Source organism: Phalangium opilio, unplaced genomic scaffold, assembly GCF_054372755.1.
Source record: "Phalangium opilio isolate 3A_F unplaced genomic scaffold, DU_Popi_V2 ptg000002l_1, whole genome shotgun sequence".
Classification (NCBI taxonomy): Eukaryota; Metazoa; Arthropoda; class Arachnida; order Opiliones; family Phalangiidae; genus Phalangium; species Phalangium opilio.
The window spans coordinates 9,093,042-9,114,851 of record NW_028324144.1 but is presented as its reverse complement, the minus strand read 5'-3'; the positions used below and the strand labels follow the sequence as shown (position 1 = coordinate 9,114,851).

The 21,810-nt window shown below is 36.6% G+C and overlaps 1 protein-coding gene and 1 long non-coding RNA gene across 4 annotated transcripts; one reads left to right on the top strand and one right to left on the bottom strand.

Moving 5' to 3' along the window:
- Positions 1-7,465: 7,465 nt before the first annotated feature.
- On the top strand, positions 7,466-10,238 carry LOC149718688 (uncharacterized). Of its 3 annotated transcripts, none has more exons than XR_016373945.1 (5): positions 7,466-7,594; positions 7,730-7,911; positions 7,974-8,298; positions 8,438-9,430; positions 9,521-10,238. It is a non-coding gene; the product is annotated as an uncharacterized LOC149718688 (long non-coding RNA). The 3 variants fall into 3 exon arrangements; XR_016373939.1 differs by lacking the exon at positions 9,521-10,238 and having other exon boundaries at positions 7,974-8,164; positions 8,243-8,298; positions 8,438-9,513; XR_016373928.1 differs by lacking the exons at positions 7,466-7,594; positions 9,521-10,238 and having other exon boundaries at positions 7,771-7,911; positions 8,438-9,513.
- Positions 10,239-18,152: 7,914 nt separating this feature from the next.
- LOC149718687 (uncharacterized) lies at positions 18,153-20,045 on the bottom strand. The gene is made up of 5 exons (XM_089861385.1): positions 19,564-20,045; positions 19,288-19,502; positions 19,100-19,176; positions 18,861-19,031; positions 18,153-18,809 (listed from the first exon to the last, which is right to left on the bottom strand). Exons 1-5 carry the CDS (start codon positions 20,043-20,045, stop codon positions 18,153-18,155), a joined length of 1,602 nt encoding a protein of 533 aa, XP_089717511.1.
- Positions 20,046-21,810: the final 1,765 nt, after the last annotated feature.

Genomic DNA, 21,810 nt, shown 5'->3' with positions numbered 1-21,810 from the left:
GTATCATTTATCACCTCAACTTCAATACAAAATTGTACTGCCTAGCCTAGCGTTTCTTTTATCCCTTTTAGAATGTTTCAGGACTGAAACCGCCTCTATCTCACGAGAGAGAGAGGGATTTGGGGTTGCTTAAGTAAAATTCGTTCCCCCCCCAGTGCCTGCCTGTACGAAACGTAAAAATCTCCTTTATTCCACTGGATGATTTTTTTTCGTCTCGACCGCTTGGTGGCTGCACCGCGACAGATATTTCTAAATTTTCTCTCTTCGGATCTTAGCGCTATACGAGTTCTGACGTCACAGTAGCCTGCCAAAGATGCCCAGTCGTTCCCCGAATTTGTGTACTTAGAGGCTTAATTAACTTATGCATATATTCATACCTATAAATGCTAAATATTGAAAAACAATTTCAATAATAATAAACATTTTATCGGTGACAGCGTTTAAAAACGAAATGTCCTTTTTTTAGAGGCACTATAGGTTACGTTAGAAAATAGTTCTTGGGTACTCATTCTATGTTCAAACTTCATTACAGTGTGACATAATGCATATGACTTAAATATAACAATTTGCTAATCGCTTTATCAAGGTACATTTCTTCGATTTGAAAATATTTCGTTCTTCAAAACTCTGAATTTTGCTTAATATTTAAAAAAATACATGGAATTATTGCTCATTTTACCTAACCACTCAATCTTCATTAGATAATCAGATTATCCCGGGTATAGAATCTTCGGGTTCCCGAGAGTTACTGTATTTCCATCGGGAACTTTTAATCATAATATACCGAATCCAAAATCCGCCAAATTGCGGGTTTTTCCAGCCGAATGGAAGACAATCTGTTAATTGCCGTAGTAAAATCAACTTGGAATGGAGTGAACAGGGGCTTGAAATTGTTAAAAGGGGACTTGAAATGGAGTAAATACGGGTTTGTAATGGTGTAAATAGGGGTTTGAAACGGTGTAAATAGGGGTTTGAAAGGGTATAAATAGGGGTTTGAAACGGTGTAAATAGGGGTTTGAAAGGGTGTAAATAAGGGTTTGAAACGGTGTAAATAGGGGTTTGAAACGGTGTAAATAGGGGTTTGAAACGGTGTAAATAGGGGTTTGAAACGGTGTAAATTGGGGTTTGAAACGGTGTAAAAAGGGGTTTGAAAGGGTGTAAATAGGGGTTTGAAAGGGTGTAAATAAGGGTTTGAAAGGGTGTAAATATGGGTTTGAAACGGAGTAAATATGGGTTTTAAATGGACTAAATATGGGTTTTAAATGGAGTAAATATGGGTTTTAAATGGAGTAAATATGGGTTTTAAATGGAGTAAATAGGGGTTTGAAATGGAGTAAATAGGGCTTGGAAATGGAGTAAATAGGGCTTTGAAATGGAGTAAATAGGGCTTTGAAATGGAGTGAACAGGGACTTGAAATGGTGTACTAATGGCTTTGTTTTACACCTAAAACGTGGTGCTAAATATAGAAAAAATATTTAACACCTTTTTCACTTCATTTGGTATAGTGGCGTAACTTTGCCTACATTTAACACCATTAAACTAAGTAGTATTATTAGAGTCCAACAGATTTCCCCAAATAGATGTTAAAAAGCACTATAAATGGTGCATAAATGCCTAATATTTCGTTCATACTTGCAAAATATATTTGTAAATGGCGTGAATTTATCATAAAAAAGGTGTTGAAGTACACCATAAATGGTGCCAATTTTGGCACCGGAAAGAACGGCATATATGGTGTAAGAATGCACCATTATTTTTTACAGTGTAGCTTTAGCTCCCTCATCCTTTATTCTATAGTGCCTTTTTAATCTTCCCTTAAACTCTGCCCAATCAACTCCTGGGGGAAGGGAGCGGAACCAATAGAGGGCATTATCCCGTAACAATAATGGCATAAAAAGCATTTTATCGTCATCACTAATTTTGTGAAAACTTGCGTACTCCTCAAATTTCCTAATGAACTCAGGGACGCTCTCACTCCTTTTACCATAGAATGCTAGCCTCTCAGGGGGCTCTAAACCCTTTACATTTCCTTGGTTAGATACTGCCAGATTAGAAAATGACTGTAAAATTGACGCTAGAAAAGCAGCCTGTTGGGCGCCTCCGGTAGTAGGATTTCCTTGTGATTGGGGATTTGGTGTCCCTTGGGCCTGACCTGTACCCTGTGTACTATGGGGCTGAGATCCAGGGGGAGGCTGAGAATTTCCCTGGGGGGCAACTGGGGTGTGACTAATGGTCCCCTGCATGTTTCATGACGTCATCAGCTCTAGAACATATTCTTAGATGCCCCTCTTCCGTGATGTAGCCATCATCTTTTGTATCGTAGTAACCCTTTAAAAATTGTAAAACATTAGATTGTTGATAAAACGTAATACAGAAAACAAGGGTCTGTGTCTTAAGATTGAGAAACATTTTTGGATTTGGTAAACATAACCAAAACGAAGGTATCTTTCCAACCGACCAAAATGCATTTACAAAGTTTTAGTATTGCAGGAGCTACCAAGGATTGTCGAGATACATTCTCAAGAAGGTCATCAATATTATTTAGGTATAATCAAAAATATTACTCAAAAGGTATACACACAGGCTTTTGTACTACACAGAAATTCGTAATTGTAATACAGGAAATTCACTGAAGTATGTTTTCTTGCATCTTTCATGATCATTCAATAGAGTAGCTAATCCAGCCGGTGGTAGTGGTAACCTATATATCAATCAAGGATTTAAATTACAAAAATTGTTTTGTTCATACCATAGGTCCAACTATAATAAGAAAAATCCATCAGCTCAAAAGAACTTCTTATAATTATAATATTCACAAAAATAAAACCCTTTTCAGTTTGTTGTAAATAGTATTTTTCTCAAGTAAATCTTTAAACCCAGAATATATTTAACTGTAAACATGGTCAGTATTTGGAAGTTATGAAATGTTTAATGTTTAATGGTCAACATTTATAAGTTATGAAATTTTTAATGTTTGATGGTCAACATTTGGAAGTTATGAAATGTTTAATGTATGATGGTCAACATTTGGAATATATGAAATGTTTATTGTATGATGATCAACATTTTGAAGTAATGAAATGTTTATTGTATGATTGGAAGTTATGAAATGTTTCATGTAGGATGGTCAACATTTGGAATATATGAAATGTTTATTGTAAGATGGTCAACATTTGGAAGTTATGAAATGTTTATTGTAAGATGGTCAACATTTGGAAGTTATGAAATGTTTCAAGTAGGATGGTCAACATTTGGAAGTTATGAAATGTTTCATGTAAGATGGTCAACATTTGGAAGTTATGAAATGTTTCATGTAAGATGGTAAACATTTGGAAGTTATGAAATGTTTCATGTAAGATGGTCAACATTTGGAAGTTATGAAATGTTTCATGTAAGATGGTCAACATTTGGAAGTTATGAAATGTTTCATGTAAGATGGTAAACATTTGGAAGTTATGAAATGTTTCATGTAAGATGGTCAACATTTGGAAGTTATGAAATGTTTCATGTAAGATGGTCAACATTTGGAAGTTATGAAATGTTTCATGTAAGATGGTCAACATTTGGAAGTTATGAAATGTTTCATGTAAGATGGTCAACATTTGGAAGTTATGAAATGTTTCATGTAAGATGGTCAACATTTGGAAGTTATGAAATGTTTCATGTAAGTTGGTCAACATTTGGAAGTTATGAAATGTTTAATGCATGAATGGTCCCTCAAAAAGAAAAATTGGAACACAGACAGTTAAGATATGTTACCTCAACCAGCTAATTAACAACAAATACAAGTTTTTCTAGTTAACACAAAAAAAACACTTCAAAAATGAATTGCTAAAGCATATATTGGACTTCAATTTCAATAGTGTTGATTGCTAGTAATGCAGATGACCAAAACGTGAAGTCTAATTGCAAGATATTGTCTTTCAAGCCTAACTCGAGGTCTGGTGGAATTATTGAAACTTGAATGGCGGTTCGCCGAACATTAAGGAAAAACTGATAGTTTCGCCATTCTTGCTCATCACTTTCAAACTTAAAACTTCCTAGCGAAGGGTTTCTTCATTGGTAACTTCAATTACATAAACCAGATCTTTTACAAGACTCAAAAGAAAGACTCTGATATGGAAAATCACGTGTCCAGGGTAGGAGTCTTGCACGACAATTCCATCTGTCACCAAATGTTGCTACTAGATGTGAATGCACATCTACTCCTCTACACGCAAATAACAAACTTTGGAAGTTCTATTATTCAGAATCAGATTTTAAGTTTAGTGATCATCGACAAATAGTTAAATAAAACCGAGTCCGATGCTAACGCTCTGGATATTCATTCTTTCATCGGTTTTTCGAGATATAACTTGTATTTGGCGTTGATAAACTTCTTTGGATAGTAATTAACATAAGTTGAAGCGATGGTTGAAACATGCTGAAATTACCTATTTTTTATATTCACCTTATTGGGAGCGTTCATACAAAACCTATAAGATAATCAACTTCGAATTGGCGGGTCGGAGAACAAATTCTAAGATAGTTTTCGAATCTAATTGGCCCCTGGTCTGTTCCTTTCATTATTCAAGCAATTCCAAGTACTTTGCAGATTTGCGAGAAGAATATAACGTAAGGGTAAAGTCGGGGGAGTAACCCTTTATGTTTTAGAAAATTAAGTATGTCAAAACTAATTATTTCATATTCACTCTGCACAATCCCATTAAATTGTCATTCTGTGATTATTTTATAAACTTGAAATTTACTATTAAATATGAGGAATTGTTCATAATTACCTTATCAGAATGCGACCCGTTTCCCCAGTTTTAGCTTCACTTTGATCTTCTTTGACAATTGCGACTGTTAAAAATGTTGTTCTGAGTATTTAACATTTTTCGAGATTAATTTTTACATTACCATCAAGACCGGGAAACGCAATAGATCCAAGAACAACTTTGTTTTCTGGACCTTTTTCAAGCTCGTACTCAATATTTCCCGCTATTGTAGTTGCTATTTCTGAAAAAAAAAATCAAAAATCTTAAGGTTTGTGATCATTTAAATGGTCATTATAACCAAATGCAGAAGTTAATGACTTCTTATCCAGGATAAGAAGTCATAAACTTCTGCCAAAAGCGTGTAGACATAAAACAAACAGTACACTTCTTTAACAATTCCCTGCCTTTGGCTGTAGACAACATGTAAACTGAGCAGCAAACAACCTCTTAACCTAGGTCATACGTGGTATGATATGCTTATGACCATATGCATGCATCATGCATAGAGATGTGAGTCGGTAATTTACCGTCCGTAAATTACCGGTAATTTACCAAATACCGCGTAAATTACCGTTTTATATCTTACCGTAATTTTACAATGGTAATTTACCGGTAAATTACGGCGGTAAATTACCGTGGTAAATTACCAAACATTTTTAGTACGCATTAAATGTTCATTTTACACTTAAATGATCAATCATTTCTGTGTTTACTTCCAAAATGACTCACCAGGCGCTATTCGCTAGTCAGTACTTACAAAGTTGCGCCAGAAATTAGTCTTTTAATAAATCTTTAATTAGAAATCAGATTAGAAAGGCCACGGGTGCCGTCTTGGTAGCAAAGGCCGCAAATACGTGTAAAGGAGTCAGAGTGCTCACAATTAAACTTTGTTTTAAGTAATGCATTGTAAGCACAGGAAAATATAAATTACCAAAAATTACCAACTGAACGGTAATTTTTGTTTTCCCAAAATTTCAATCGGTAATTTACCGGTAATTTATCGGTAATTTACCCGGTAAATTACTGTTTTTAAAAATTACGGTAATTTCACATCTCTAATCATGCACGATGCTCTCAATATATTGGTCCAGGCCTGTTGGGCCGGGCCCCACCAAAAATTTGGGAAACTCTACACCTATGATTCTATAGCCTAATTAATAAGTAATCTGGTTTGATTCTAATTAGCCTAATTAATAATTAATTAAGGTTGATTTTAGTGAAAATTTTGTTCTAAGTTGGATTCTAACCTGATTGAAACTTGATCTGAACAGCAAAAATTCCAATCAATAAATTCAATCAAACGTACGTTTGTCAAAATTAAAAAAAAAAATTGTCCCTTGAAATTAAAACTTGATTTCGGTTTGATCTTTCAAATTTTTGATGCAATTTGTATAATATGTTTAACGTCACTATTTGACGAGAGTTTGATATGTCAAGTTTTTTATCCAGAAAATTATATCCTTTGTTTAAACGCATAAAATTAATACAATTTAGCTAACCAGTTTGAGCATAAACGTTCATTATTGGGACACCAAACGCTCTTATGGTCCATTCAATAGTGGTTGTATCAAGTGTTTCTCCGCCAGCCATTACTTGCATCAAGCTTAAACATTTTTAAAGCAAAGTTAATATTCCAAAATACAATATGCACCATAACTGATTTTTTTCCAGTTATATCACTTAAAATTTTAAAGGAAAAGTTCAGGTAACATAACATTGTACCTTAAAAGAACGCCCTTTTTCTAAATATGAAAGGAAAATAAATAAATGATCTCTTATTGCAAAATAATTATCATTTAATTAGACGTAAAAAAGGACTACAGTGCCACCATTGGTTTAGTGGCGTCTGCTAGCCCAAACCTCTTACCTCTCCTAGCCTGGGAGAATTCAACCAATCACGTAGGGGTAAGAGGTTCGATTTAGCAGACGCCACTAAACCAATGGCGGCACAGTAGTCCTGGTTTCTAAGACTAATTAAATGCTAATTATTTTGTAATAAGAGATCATTTATATTTTTTTAAATATTTTTCTATTTATATTTAGAAAAGGCCGTTATTTTAAGGTAATACCCCACGGCACGGAGGGGTATGAAAGAAGAGGCGGGTCTTAGCGACAGAGGTAAAAGTGAATTACGTATTTTACGCCATGCCCGTCAGCAACGTCATCAAAACGTAGTTTAAGTGAGCCAATAAGATAATTTAAACTTTCCGTTACGTGTTGGAGGGAGTGGCTCTATACTGGGCTATGAGTCGGACTGAAGTAAATACTAACCGTTCTCCATTCTGACTTCTAAAATTAAATCTATCCCTGGTATAATGTTACCTGAACTTCTCATTTAATATAAAACAAATACTATACGATTTTAAGTCATAACGAGCAGCAATTTCGCCATTTGGATCCTGAAAAAAAAATTATTATTATTTAAGATATGGCATTTATCAAATCATTAACATCAAAAGTTGTACCTCTGATCTTAAGTATTTTAAAAGTCCTGCGGCCGTATTCTGCAGAAAAGTTAAGCTCCTCCTTCTGCCCTTGGCTCGCTGGTTGGACCGTCAACCATTGCCCTTGGACTTTTAATTGGCTACGTCTATTGATGACGTTCCATGCCTTTGCTCAGTGATTGGTGCAAATTCCGCGCAGACTCAGATGTAAACTATTAAATTTATACACCAAATTCAAAATGTTTTTTCATAAACTGACAAATGAGTTACCGGTTAAACACCGGTTTTAATGGTTGCTTCGGTAACGCTCTGTGCTGAACGCACTTACAGCAGACGACATTTCAATACTTTTTATCAACCTCCCGACGTTGATCAACGTGTCGAGTAAAGTGGTGAGTGTAATATATGAAGGATTAATTAATTTATGAAGTATTCAACTAAACTCTTTAATTTCCCCCCTTAAAAATCCGATTTAAATAAAAACACATCATTTAATTTATTTCTTTCATGATTTATTACTTGTTCAGATTGTGTGGCAACTGTCGATCGCAGGAAAGAAGTCACTGCAGTAAAAAAAGTGAGAGGGCTGATCGGCCGTGGTAACTGAATGGTTAAAGCCTTATTTGCGCACTTAGCAAGAGCAACTCCATGATTCGTTCATGCTCTTGTGAATCTAACAATTTCGCACTTATCATATTCTCATGGAATGGTGTGTTGATGAGCGAGACACACCCATACCCTTTAATCAATATTTATCCTTTCCTCTCTCAGACGAGGTATATCTTCCAACTGCTGATGAACAAGCTTATCCAGACACTGAGTGTCAAGCCATTTGCGCCTCTCAACTAACACTGGAAGTCGCGGATCACCCGCTTAGCGCTTTACAACTGCAAGACGACATAACTTATAAAACATAACCAGTAACCATATTTACACCTTCCCAATGAACAGTTACTTGAAAAGTAAGCATTTCAGTATGCAGCAATTGGTATAATCACCCCTTTGTTGCTCTTAATATGAATATGGTAAATCTGAAATAGGTCTAATGAATGACAATAGAATAGAGAAAGACTAATTTTGCGAAGAAAAACTCATGGTAATGATGTAATACTTTATTAGAAGTAAAATTTTTCTAATAAATATAACAAGCGGAAAGCTTTCGACCCGAGGGTCTTCATCAGTCTAATCCACTATTGGCTCTGACAATAGAATAGTTCAAGTTATATTTAAAATAGGTATGTGGTCATGAAGACTTCGGAGGATGTAAATTGCAATCATGCAACAGAAAAGAGCAATGAACTCTTGACAGTCAGAAATATGTAAAGTGGAAAATAAATTGCCGAATTTTTGGGTTTGAGAGCGTATCGGGACTGATTGGGTGCTGGCATGCTGGTTATAAATAATGTCATCTTGAGTAAAGGCTAGACATCATCAACATAATTCTAATGTGAACAGATTAAAAACATGCCATTAACGGTTTTAAAGCATTAAAGGCGGTAACAGACTTTGTCTTCTTTTAAACCCCTCCCCGGCTCCACTTAGCTCTATGAGGATGACAAGCACTATCCACACAGGCTCACAAACCCTTTTAATAACAGTCAATGATAACAAAAATCCAAATAATTTAAAATATGTTATGAAGTCTATCTAATAAATTATTCAATGCATGCATATAACCTATGCAATAAATTTAATTGGCTTATTAAATGCAGCGTCTACTAAATTACAATATAAGTTAACAGTAAACTAACACGTATGCGAGAAATAAATCATAAAATACACGCAAATAAATTAAATGGATAAACGCGAAAAAATAACTATTTATAATGAGAGAATGAAAATAAAGTACGTGTCAAATTGGAAATTAAAGGGTATGGGAATTTACAATTTCATATCATATTTTAGCACGAACGTGGTATTATATTACACTTTCAAGTCTCTACTTTCAAAATATAAAGTTTTTAATATAATTGAACCAAAGTTTCTATTTTTAAAATCCATTGGAAAATCACGAAAACTCAGTTTCGATATACAGTATAAATCATTTTGTCTTGTCAGCTTGTTCGGTTGGTTTATGACATCACACGGGGAAACCTATATGCACGAGCGCGAGCTATACGCGTCTCGAGCTCTGTCCATGCTTTGATAGCGGAGAGAGTGACACCATCTCGCGTGTGTGACGTCAAAAACAAGAAAACGTTGTAGCCTTTCTTAAAAACTTTTAAAAGGTGGATTTTAAATAATTTCATATGAAGCATTTTCAAATGCATATTGCCAAAAATCGGAGAATTAAAAGCTTGATATTTTTGAATTCACAGTAATTGCTATATAAATCAGAGGTTTTTCAAACGAAGCTTCTCATACCCTTTAAAGAAACTTTGGTGAAAATGAATTAATAGAATATCAACGATGAGTACTATAAAATCACAAAGGAGAATACAATAATCAGAGAGAGTTCATGCCGTCATGAAGAAAGTGCATGCCAAATTGAGCATTGAAAATAATCGAAATACAGGGAGACGTTATTCAAACAACCTATCATGGCATTTAGAAAATTATCTACAGTAAAGTAGAACATGCTTCGCTTGAGCATGTCTTCAAAAAACAAAAACTAGTCATTAGTTTCAGGCTGCAATATTTCACTTCGGTCATGATGTTGGCTTGAATACTCTCGGTTTCCAGTCTAAACCTTTTATTTTTAAACCTTTAATTTTCAGTAATTATTTGCCAAACAGACGCAAACATGAGTAGGGCATCCAAACATGCATTAGCGGAAGCTATGAGCGTTTCTTGCTTTTCTTACTAGGCAGCGACTAAGCTATAAGAAAGTTTAGCCCATTTATAAATGAAACAATAAAGGAAGACCATGCATGCAGAAAAAATAGCAAGGAATGATGGAAAAAAGAACAATGAAATGTTGAAGTGAAGAATAAAATTAAAAGCACACTGCAGTAACTCTTAATGGTTAACTGACTTTGCAGCCACCCTCTATCTCAAAAAAATGTCCAAATTAAATTTTCAGAAGGTGGACTATTATACCCTACGTCGAATAGAAACCATTCTTATGATTATTTCTGTGTTCTTCAGTGGCAAGTGGATGAGCACCATGTTCATGGAAAGCAGAAGGCTCTTTGAGGAATCTTCAGCAAAAACTGGAGGAAGGCTATTCAAGAAGCTTGCACCCACCTGCAACAAAAAATAATGTTAATAACATGGTTAATACATTACGAGAACTTACCAAATTTGCAATACGCAGAGCTTCACGTTCTTCTATAACAAGTGGAATATTGTTGAGGAATGCCTTTCATTGTCACCGCGGGAAAGGGTTCTCTGTTGGCGGTGGACATCATTTACCTGCGTTGTGATATGTTTTCACATCTTTGTCCTCTCTTCGGGCGTGTTACCTAAGTCACTGATGACCAACAAGGGTACAACCTTCAACTCATAGAGGGAATGCGGCGCCTTTTTCAGTTTTTTAAACATGTTTCATTACTATGTATAATTCAATACAATAACTACAAATAAATCTTACCAATGTTAGAAAATATAAATATACATGTAATTACAACTTCAAAAGTTGAAGATAAATTACACAGGAATGAAAAAATTACTGTTTCACCATTACCAATAAAACTACTGACACAAAAATCTGTGTGCCCTTCACGTTATGCGCCTTCATTACGCTTAGGTAGTTGTGGTTCAATGTTATCAAAGTAACAACATGGAAACAGGGAAAGATTTGACATTTAATACTTAATTCGGCAATTACTATTGGTTTTTAATTTTTTATACAAATATGTCAAGCACATTATTTATGTGAAAATATATAACTTACTCAACATTAAACGATGTTACCTTAACAAGCAGCTGTCTCAAATACGTTGACGTCATTTAAAATTAAAAAAGAGCAGACGGCACGAAATTACTATTCAGTTCATATGATAGGTGGCGTTAATAGCTTAAACGTTTCCGGTGAAAGGTTGCAGCACTGACCTTTGGCGACAAATTTACACTGTACACTGACCTTACACCGAAATTTGGTTCAACTTGAAACTCAAACTGAACTGAATTCAAAGGCTTATTTTTGCCGGTTGAACCTCCAATCACTGAGCCAAGGCAAGTAACGTCATCGGTAGACGTAGCCAATCAAAAGGCCAAGGGCAATGGTTGACGGTCCAACCAGAGAGCCAAGGGCAGAAGGAGGAGCTTAACTTTTCAGCAGAATACGGCCACTGGTCTCACAAATGCCCTTGTAATTTTATTCTCATCGATTAGCCGATACAAAGCATTCGGGTCCGAAGTTAGAAGGGGATCACCCTGTGTAAAAGCCATGTGAAAGATCACTCAATGTTACTTTTCTTATATATTAATTGTGTGGCTCTGAGGTAATACATATACGGCTAAACATTACAATTCTGAACGAGGAATATGTGTCGTTAGATTCATTGTTGTCTCGGTAAAGTGTTTAGAAATCTCTTTTGGAGGATATTGTACAGGGTATTTTGGACCTCTTAAAAAGGGATTACGTAGTTTTTGACCCGGGGTTTTATGTCCTAAATTTACAAAAAAAAAATAAAAAAAAAAACCTGAACAATTAATGCACATGCTAGAAATCAGCCGTCAAAAATAGCTATGTTTATGATGGTTTTAAAATTAAAGTTTCTTAAAACGATTAAACTAGAATTAAGGTAAATTACTGATGATTAAAATAATTAATACCAATTGTATTAATTTAGAAATATTTGTTATTCTAAGCAACACGAGTCAAAGTTTATATAGGACGAGTAATGAAGATATCATAGAAGTAGAAACAGTATAAGCATTTCATAGTTAATAGAAAGCGAGTATTTAAGACTATCCCTAATTGAATTACAAATCATGGATTGGTGATTTCGCAAACTACGTCAGCACGCTCCAGCTTGTTTTAGTGTTTGTGCAACGACACTACTACGTCATAGGTTTATTGCAGGGAAAACATCATTCAGGGTGAAAAATGTATATATTCAAGATTAGGGTCAGGGCTCGACATAAGGCACTAGTCAAGGCATTTGACTACTAAAAAATGCCTTGACTACTAAAATAAATCGAAATCTGGGGGTTCACTAGTCAACTTGACTAGTAAAAAAATGTCCCAAATATTCGTAAACCATGCGTCTCACTAGTCAGTGACTACTAAAAAAATTGGGATAGGGGGGCTCACTAGTCAGGCTGACTACTAAAAAAATATCCTTATGTAGAGCTCTGATTAGGGTTAAAGGATTAAGCTGTCTGCTGGTTCAAATGTTACAGTTGGGTTAATGAATATGGATTTAGCAGCTAGGCCTAAATGGTTGGTTTCCTGTTTAATAATAGTAATGTTAAAACTTATTTCGTAACCAAATTAATGAAAAGTAAACAGTAACACGTTTGTGAGCCTTTTAACTTGGCTGCGTTCAGTAACCGGCATCAAAAACATCGATGACTAAAAGATGACATCGATGTCTTACTGAACGGTTTTTCGCGTCTTTGGGCGTGACGTCATGATGCTCATCGGATGCCCATCAGAAAAATCGGCTGTCAGAGGAGGTTTTTTTGATGAGCATCAGATTCATGACGTAAATTTCGTCATTTTGCGCCGCGACAATTAAAATAATGTAGAATTAACAAATATTATCCTTATCGATAATAATACTAAAAAGCAATATATTATTTCGGTAAAAAATGGATTCTGACAGAATTTTGATTTAATTGATAAATTGAAGTACAATATCTTTGTAAATATTTCGGATCTATTATTTAAGCCTCTGCAGTAACGTTATCATAATGTCGTCGCCATTTTGAAAAGCATCGATTACACAAAATTGTGCCGTTCAACAACTGCAACGTCATCATGACGTCAAAAGAACACCGATTTCATTTTCCCAAACATCGATGTTTTTCCTGATGAGTGTTACTGAACGCAGCCCTCGTAGCATGGCCTGTCTAATTGTAGCAGACGACATATAACAATCATCCTCTAGAAATACGGCCAACCAAAACCTATTTTTAACAGAAGTAGGACGATGTGTGACGTCTCAAGAAACAGTTGCACGTGACAAGCCCGACTTTTCGAAATCACCTATTCAATTTCAAATATGAATAAATCAAGCACTGTTGGGCGTTGAAATGCGATGTATCAGCACCACCCTTAAACGTAGCTATAGACATGAATCTCTATAACTATGAATATACAGCTCTGTCATATGTCCCTTCTATGATGTCGATTTGGTTTGGGTGTTACCCTCCTAGCTTTGACGCGTTTTGCGTAGCTCTAATAGCCAACCACAAGACAAGATTAAGTGACGTTCCGAATTTACACCCCTTGGACTCCCCCTCCCTTCTCCCGCTCCTTAAACTAGCAGACACGTCACTGATGTCTCCTTTCGCTAAGCCCCGCCCAAACCTTATCGAGAGGTTAGACAGCGTAACGCAGCTGTATATGCTATAGAGTAATGTCAGTTCTACGTATACAAACGTCATACCTTCTATCTCTTAGCTAAGTGTCATCCCCCTACCAGGCGCCTACAGTATCCCCTCTTACAAAAGCGCGCCTAGAGGGAGGGATACACCGTCTACTCCCCTCTCTACCGACACTACTCTATTACAGAAACAGTTTTTTCATGATTTCATTACATTACCAATGAGAAGCAAAACTCGATTATTGCATTTTCGGAATTTACATACCTCTAATAAAACCACTTTTTGTTTCATTAATAATGGTACATGAATCTGTATCATTTGACCAGCAATCCAAGCGAAGTTTGAAGTGCCAAATAGTACCTCATCCTCTCCAGTAAAGAGTCTATTTCTAAGAATACAATGATAAAATATTAGGTAATTTATTACAATCCTTCAATTTTTAATGGTTTTGCTTACGCATCACGGACCAGGCTAGTTGCATATCCACCAGTCGAATGAACAATAGCCTAAGGTATACAACAGAATTATTACTAGCAGGAGTTCATAATAACCCCCCTTCGGGGGGAAGTATGAAACTGGCCATAGAGCTAATGGTAAAAATCGCGAACAACAAGATTCTGTCGTTGCGCATAAAATGGATTAGCCTGTTTATGGACATACAACCTTACAGTATATCGTAGTGGTATCTATGCTCCTTGGTTTTCGTTCCAAAACTTCCGTTGGCTGGGATCTCCGTCGAAAAGAAAAATGGCGATATGGTGGACGTAGAAACACGTTGCAATTCTTATATTAAAGATACTGGGAATAAATTTGTCCAAACGGTTTTAATTTAACCACGGAATTCTCACTCACACATGTCACAACAAAACATCATTGACGATCGTTAAAATGTTTTGTATAAAACTAGAAACCCCGACTAAAAGCCAACTTCTTAGCCAAGGCTAAATTTACACCGTTCCGACAGAAGCAGACGTGAGACATTTTCGCTCCCAAAATCACAAGATAAAAATAGTGCTATACCGGAAGTGTGTAAGTTAATGCGCGTGGGCGCTAAAAAATGGGGTAACTATTTCTATGGGAGTTAAGCGGTGTATGAATCCGCTGAGCTTTACGGCGAAACTTTGTTGTTACGGGCTTTTTAACCAGTTTCGTACTTCGGGCTATTATGAACTCATGTTACTAGTAAATTAATTTTATAGAATTATTAAACCTTAGGTTCGCCTGTGGATCCAGATGTGTAAATAGCGAAAAAGGGTTCTGTAGCTTCAGTGGTTATGCAACTCGTAAATGGTTGGGCTTCTTTAACTTTAATATCCCAGTCTTCATCTCGCCCATCGATCATATTTATCTACATAAATGATTTATTGTTAAATGTTTCTTAACAAAATAGCTACCCCAGAACGAACATTTTCATCGACTTCCGTCCTTCGAAGAACCAACACCTTTTCAATCTTATGTTTGGCTATTGAACAAGCTTCGTCTATTATCGATTTGTAATTAACAAATCCTTTGTCGTGGTAACCGTGCGAAGCGGTTATTATTACTTTGGGCTAAAATTGTTTGGTGGAATGAATAACTCAACTCAATCATGATTAGTAATTCTTAGTAAATGGCAATACTTTAGCATGATCTATTCTTGTTGCTAAGTCCTGTGCGGGTAGACCACTGGGCATGACACACTGCAGAGCCCCTAAACGGTTGGTAGCCAACATGGCAAAGGCCGTCTCAGGCATCATCGGCATGTATATGAATATTGGATCGCCTTTTTTCACGGAATATTCGGTAAGTACACCCGAAAGATGAGTCACCTGTCAATAAAATAAAATTGTTTAAATTTGTTAAGATTAATTTTTCTCACAGGTTTAGAAACTATGTTTCAGAATAAAAAATTAATAATAATTCTTTATTCCTCCATTCGACAATAGCATTGCGTAGGGTCAGACGTTAATGACTTCTTATCCTGGGAAGTATTGGACTCAAACCATATCCGCAACCATCTCTGTTAGCCAACTTGTTATTAGGTCCGATCACCGCGCCACCTATGGCCCTTCTCTCATTTTGAGATGGCGGGCTGATTTACGCGCCAGCAGCGGACAAGTAACGAAAGTTTAAGGTGTGTCCTGTGGTTTGAGGTAACGAATGAGAAACGGTGAACAGCTGTTTCAATAGTCTGCTAGAAATTCCGATCGAACTATTTTTAATATCCACTTGGATATATCTACTTTTCCTTAACGGTAGTTTGATAGTTAGGTTACACTGAGTCCCTAATGAATTTACTGCTTTTTCCATGTTTTGTTTAACAACTTTAATTCAGTTAAGTTAACATGACATTCACTCGAGAACCGAGTTTTTCCGTTTGTTGGACAAAGACATCGCTGGTGTAGCAGACGGCTTTTCAACGATTGGCGCTGAAGAAGTTTTGAACACACCCCTCAGTTTGAGAGCCACAGCCGCTCGGCGTGGGATTTTTTCAGTATACTCGACCGTTTTCTTAGTGGGGAGGAAACTTTCGACCCTCTTTTACGAATGCCATAGGAAATTTTGACTAGCAGGGATGGATACTATATAAAGCCTTAGTGTCCAATACTTCCTAGGATAAGAAATCATTAACTTCTGGTAGGGTAACTAATTTAAGGGGTTCAGTAAGAGCAACGGTATAATATTATAAAAACGATTCCCATTCGACCAAAATATTATATTTGTTATTTATCTAGAAATGTAAATTATGTTAATTATTTCTAAATGTAATTTGCCAGTCCAATGGCGGTTTCCGGTTTAATGGGAATGGTTAATACAATAATTAGTTTATTAATTTAAATTGGGATTCCGTATCACCTGCATTCACTGCAGTAACTTGGTAGAGCGTAAGACTTCGAATTCAGAGATAAAATATCGTAAAATCTTAGTTAGTCTAGTACAGATAATGTTATCGATTCAAAACACTAAGATGCGTTAGGATAAGTTAGTAAAGGACAAATAAATACGTCAAATTATGCGTCACAAAATAAATTTAGTTAAAGTATTATCATTTTATTCATATCTAACGTTGATAGTACCTTGTGTGTTTGAGGGACTGTTTAAACTAATTTACTGCTTCATCGATTAGATTTCAAACGAAGCAGTCTTGTCGGTTTTCGGTCCTACGAGTCGCATTTTAGCCGCGACATCGCTCGATTCCGACTTTTAAAGCCAATTTTTTTCTATTGAATTCTTGTCGCTACTTTAGTGGTTTAACGAATGCCCTTAGCCACGCCGCGATAAGAAATGCATGGAGTGTGAACAGCAATTTCACGCAAAAAGTGTTAAGTTGACAAATGCAATATCGTCGTCGTATTGGGTAACAAAAATATTTCCTGGTACGTTTGCGGACAAGATCTTGGTGCGGAAAATGTAGTAAAGATGAAATAATTTATCACATATGTCTCCAAAAACATTCTTGGATAAGTATGCTGGTATGGTACAAGAATTGCATTTAATTGTGCAGCCAATAATTTTAAAATCAAAAGCTAGTATATATTTTTCTTGTGGCCCCGGGAAGTATAAGTTAGACTTCGATTCTTTATATTGTGTATATTGACATTCTGGTTTCTTTAGATAATTAATAAATCTCAAGGTGTCACTTTAGACGATCCGTTTTCTTTTATCATTAATTTTAGCGCTAATAAGGATAGCGCATGAAGGGTCTAGTTACGTGAGCATTGCGGGTAACAATTGTAGCACTGTTCAAGTTTTCTGTACGCCTGTTAAGTATGTTACGATGTGGCTACTATTATAAGCCATCCTGTCAACCTTTTTAAGCAATTTAAGGCCTTTTTTTTAAATAAGCAAGAGATAATATTTACTAACTTCTGAATATATTTGAGCCAATGTAAATGTTTTCCTAGTATTCGTCACTATGCTGTGGAAAATAAATATTTCTTCATCCGAATTTCCACTTTCGATTTGACGATCGAGCAGGTTGTAACACATGTTGAGCTCTCCGCCGGAAAACCTACATATAAAACACTAGATTAAAATTATATTAAAGGTAACCATCTCATTATCAATAGGCAGTAATGATGCTATTATATACAACAGGTTTCGAAGTTCATTGCTTCCCATCTTTTGTTCCCTTTTACGAGTAAAACCACCTTGAAATATATCTTCGCGCATATTTTAGCACTAACTGAATTATCTAAAGGTGGGTGATAGCGTGGATCTTTAAAAGAAAGTTTTACGCGGAAAGTTCTTAAATTAGTTTTATTCGCACGAAAACAATTCGCGTAGTACACGTTAAAACAAAAATTCAACCCTGATTACATTATCGTTAACACTCTCAAAAGAAAACTCTTTCTCCATAAAAAATAGCGTCCAAAAAGTATTTATCTTTATAAAAAAAACCAATAAAAACGAATTTGTCTAATAGGCCTAGACATTCTGTTTTGTTTATCTAATATTATAATTTTTCTATCTCAATTTTATACATCCTCCCACCAAATGAGTTAAACTCATTTTTCCTAAGTTTTAACTGGTCTATAATACTTCCATAGGATACAATAATTGCAGGGGTCGCTTAATAATATGTCCTTTAATGGTTTTGATAGAGCATGCCCGAATCTTTCTGTCACGTCCTGGATGCAGCTCGAGTATTCGTCCCATCTTCCAAAAGTGTCTGGGTAACTTGTCATCTTTGATAATGATAACGTCATCGACCTTGGCCTTCGATTGCTTATTTCTGGATTTTGTGACTTCCTGTGCTGTACGAAGCTCGAGCAGGTATTCATGTCTCCATCTAGTCCAAAAACGGTTGATCAGCTCCTGTCTGTACTTCCATCGCTTAGTCAGGTCTTCTCTATGGGCTGTGACTTCTGATAGTTTAAATCTCCTCGGTGGTAAGGTATCCAGTCTCTTTCCGATCGGGAAGTGAGATGGGGTTAAGGGGGTCGTTTCATTCTGGTCAGGGCTGAGGTAGGTTAAGGGTCTTGAGTTGATGACTGATTCAACTTCGATTAAGGCAGTTTCCATCTCTTCAAACGTCAAGAGGGCTCGACCGAGTGTTCTTTTGATACAGTCCTTCATGGTTCTATCCATCCGTTCCCACATGCCTCCTCCTAGTCTTAGAAGACCCTCTGGATCAATGAACGCCTTTAAATCAGATATCTTCGACCGATGATCCACGACACTGTTTTTCTTGAGGGCCAAGATTTCTTCGTAATAGGACTCTTGTTAAGATCGAACTACCCAATAGAATTCGCTCTTCTTGAACTCCTCTGTTGTTAGGGCACCTTGTCGTCGATTGATGGATTTCTCTTTGGTGTTCTGTATGAATCTGCGGACCCATGAGACGATCCTCACTACTCTCTCGTAGCTAGAGTAATTGGTCAAATTTACAAGGGACTTTGTTTCCTTTGTCTTCGTATTTAAGGCAAGAAAGGTTTCTGTAGTTTCTGTGGACGTGGGTCTTCGTTCAGTATTAATACTCTCCTTTTTTCATCTGAGAGTAGCGTTCTTGGTTGATCTGGCCAATCTTCTTTCGCTTTCCTTAGGAATTCGGGTCCTTTCCACCAAAGATCGTTTTAAATTAGGTTGTTGACGCATAATCCTCTGGTTAAAAGATCGGCTGGGTTCAATCCTCCAGGTACGTATCTCCATAAGGCAGGGTCGTAACTGTTTTGAATTTCGCTAGCCCGGTTACTAATAAAGGGTTTCCATTGTTTCGTCGTACCCTTTATCCACGAAATGGCTATGGTCGAATTGCTCCAAAATTGTATTGTCGGATTTTCCTTGATGAAATAAGATCGCACGGTGGTCATTAGCCTTGCTCCAACAACTGCGCCCATGAGCTCTAGTCTGGGAATGGTGATCTTCTTTAAAGGAGCTACTCTTGATTTCGATACCAATAGATTAACGTTTTACACCTAGATCGCTTTCAATTCGGATATACACCACAGCTCCGTACGCCTTGTTACTTGCATCCGTGAAGCAGTGAAGTTGAATTCGATCCATTTTCGTCATCCCATAGTAGCGGGGTATTTTAACTTGTTCCAGATATCGTAACTCCAAACACCATTCTTCCCAACGAGTCTTCAAGTCTGACGGTATGGTTTCGTCCCACTGAATTCCTCTTTGCCATATCTCTTGGAAAAGACATTTTATTCGAATTGTAAAAGGGGTTATAAAACCAATGGGATTAAATATTCTTGACGATGCTTGGAGGATGAAGCGTTTAGAATCCTGACGTTGACAAAGGAAATCGAGGAGGTTTTTGACATCGCAAAGGAAGGTATCGGTATCTGGTCTCCAAGTCAGTCCAAGCACCTTCAGAGATACGCCTTCTGGTATTGGTAACACATTCTGTGACTGTTCTGAATCTCCGAGTTGGTTGCAGAGCCCAGTGGAATTGGACCGAAACTTTCGTAGTGGCATGCTTGCTTCTCCAAGAATATAACGACATTCCTGAGCTAACTTTAAGGCACTTTCTTCATCACATGCTCCACCAAGCAAGTCGTCAACGTATAGGGAATCCGTCAATAATTCAGTTCATTCTGGGTATTTCTCCTTGTATTTCTGTAGATGATTTCATGTTCAGTCTCTCTTCTTACGTCATAGCAGGTGTCAGCCAACCTGATTCCCTTTTCCTCAGCGACTGTAATAATGTCTTCATTGGGGAACCTCAATCTTGCGCTGCTGATCTTTGGAGATTCTAGTACTTCAATTGTTAACATCTGAGAGTTATCGACATTTCCAATAGTGAACTTGACTCTGCGCCTTTCCACTTCATGACCTTCGTTCTCTTAGAGATTCCTTTCCAACTTCAGTCAGGCCCAATTTATTAGAGATCTTCTCCAACAGATATGTTCGGTGGCTCCCGTTATCCAAAAAATATCGAACCAACAAGTTCTTGTTTCCATTAGACTCTTTTCGCTCGGCAGAATCTTGCAAAGTGGTCCAATCCCAGACAGACGAAACATCTTGATTGTGACTTAATTATGTCCTTCCTTTCCGCTGACGTAAGAGCTGTACATTCCTCTATGTTGTGAGTACTTTGGCAGAAAATACAATTGTTTTCGTTCTTTGACTTCGCTATCGCGTTGAAGGACATGGTAGACGATGGATTCGTCGATCTTGACTTGAAATTGGATCCGTCTCTATATGATGAGTAGATTCCATACGAGGTTTATAGTCCTGATCACTTGTGTTCCATGAGATGTTCTTTAACTTGCAGGCTTGTTCTCGGCTTTCGACCTCATCTTGTAAGAAATCTATAAGTGCTTTTAGTTTCGGTCCAGTTTGTTTCCTGCTACGTAAGGTGTAGCTTAGGACGATGTCTTCAGGTAACGATTCTGTTATAGTTGGGATAAGAAAGACGGCGTATGTCTCGGTGTTCCCCTTTAAGAACTCAAGGCTATTTAGGTTGATGTAGAGCGTATCAAAGAATCTTCTCAATCCCCGAATGTCAGACGATCTCCTTACTGGTTCGATATTACGTAGACTCTTCATTTGGGCTTGAACTAATTTGTCCTCTTCTCCAAATCGTTCCTTCAAAGTATCGATAGCGGTTTCGTAGTTAATACCCATCAAATCCAGTCCGGAGATACTTGCTCGCGCGGTGCCGCTCAAGTAACTTCTCAGGTAGGAGAATTTTTCCTCGTCCGCCAAATTGCAGTTATTGTGGATTGTCACTTGATATTGCGTCCAAAACTCTTGCCACTTGTTTATATCGCCTGAGAATTTCTCGATATGAATTTGTGGTAGCTACACCCTTACAAAAATCTTCTTAAGAACTCTTAAGAAAATTCCTTGGGAAATTTCTTTGGAAATCCTTAAGGCGTTCTTTAGAAAATTGGGGAATATTGGCCCCTTTTTCTTTGGAAATTACTTTGGAAATATCTTTGGAATTTTCATGGGAAATATCTTTGGAATTTTCTTGGGAAATATCTTTGGAGTTTTCTTGGGAAATATCTTTGGAATTTTCTTGGGAAATATCTTTGGAATTTTCTTGGGAAATATCTTTGGAATTTACTTGGGAAATGTCTTTGGAATTTACTTGGGAAATATCTTTGGAATTTTCTTGGGAAATGTCTTTGGAATTTACTTGGGAAATGTCTTTGGAATTTTCGTGGGAAATGTCTATGGAATTTTCTTGAGAAATATATAGGGAAGATTGTAGGTTAATTCATTTAGTCACTTG

Bases quoted from the DNA above. Each gene is read 5' to 3' on its own strand.
- LOC149718687 (XM_089861385.1), bottom strand. From the start codon at position 20,045: ATGCCACTACGAAAGTTTCGGTCCAATTCCACTGGGCTCTGCAACCAA. The intron at 19,503-19,563 runs GTATATCCGAAT...ATCGAAATCAAG, and splicing joins AAGGCGTACGGAGCTGTGGT to AGTAGCTCCTTTAAAGAAGA. The intron at 19,032-19,099 runs GTATTAATACTG...TTAAATACGAAG, and splicing joins TCTCAGATGAAAAAAGGAGA to ACAAAGGAAACAAAGTCCCT.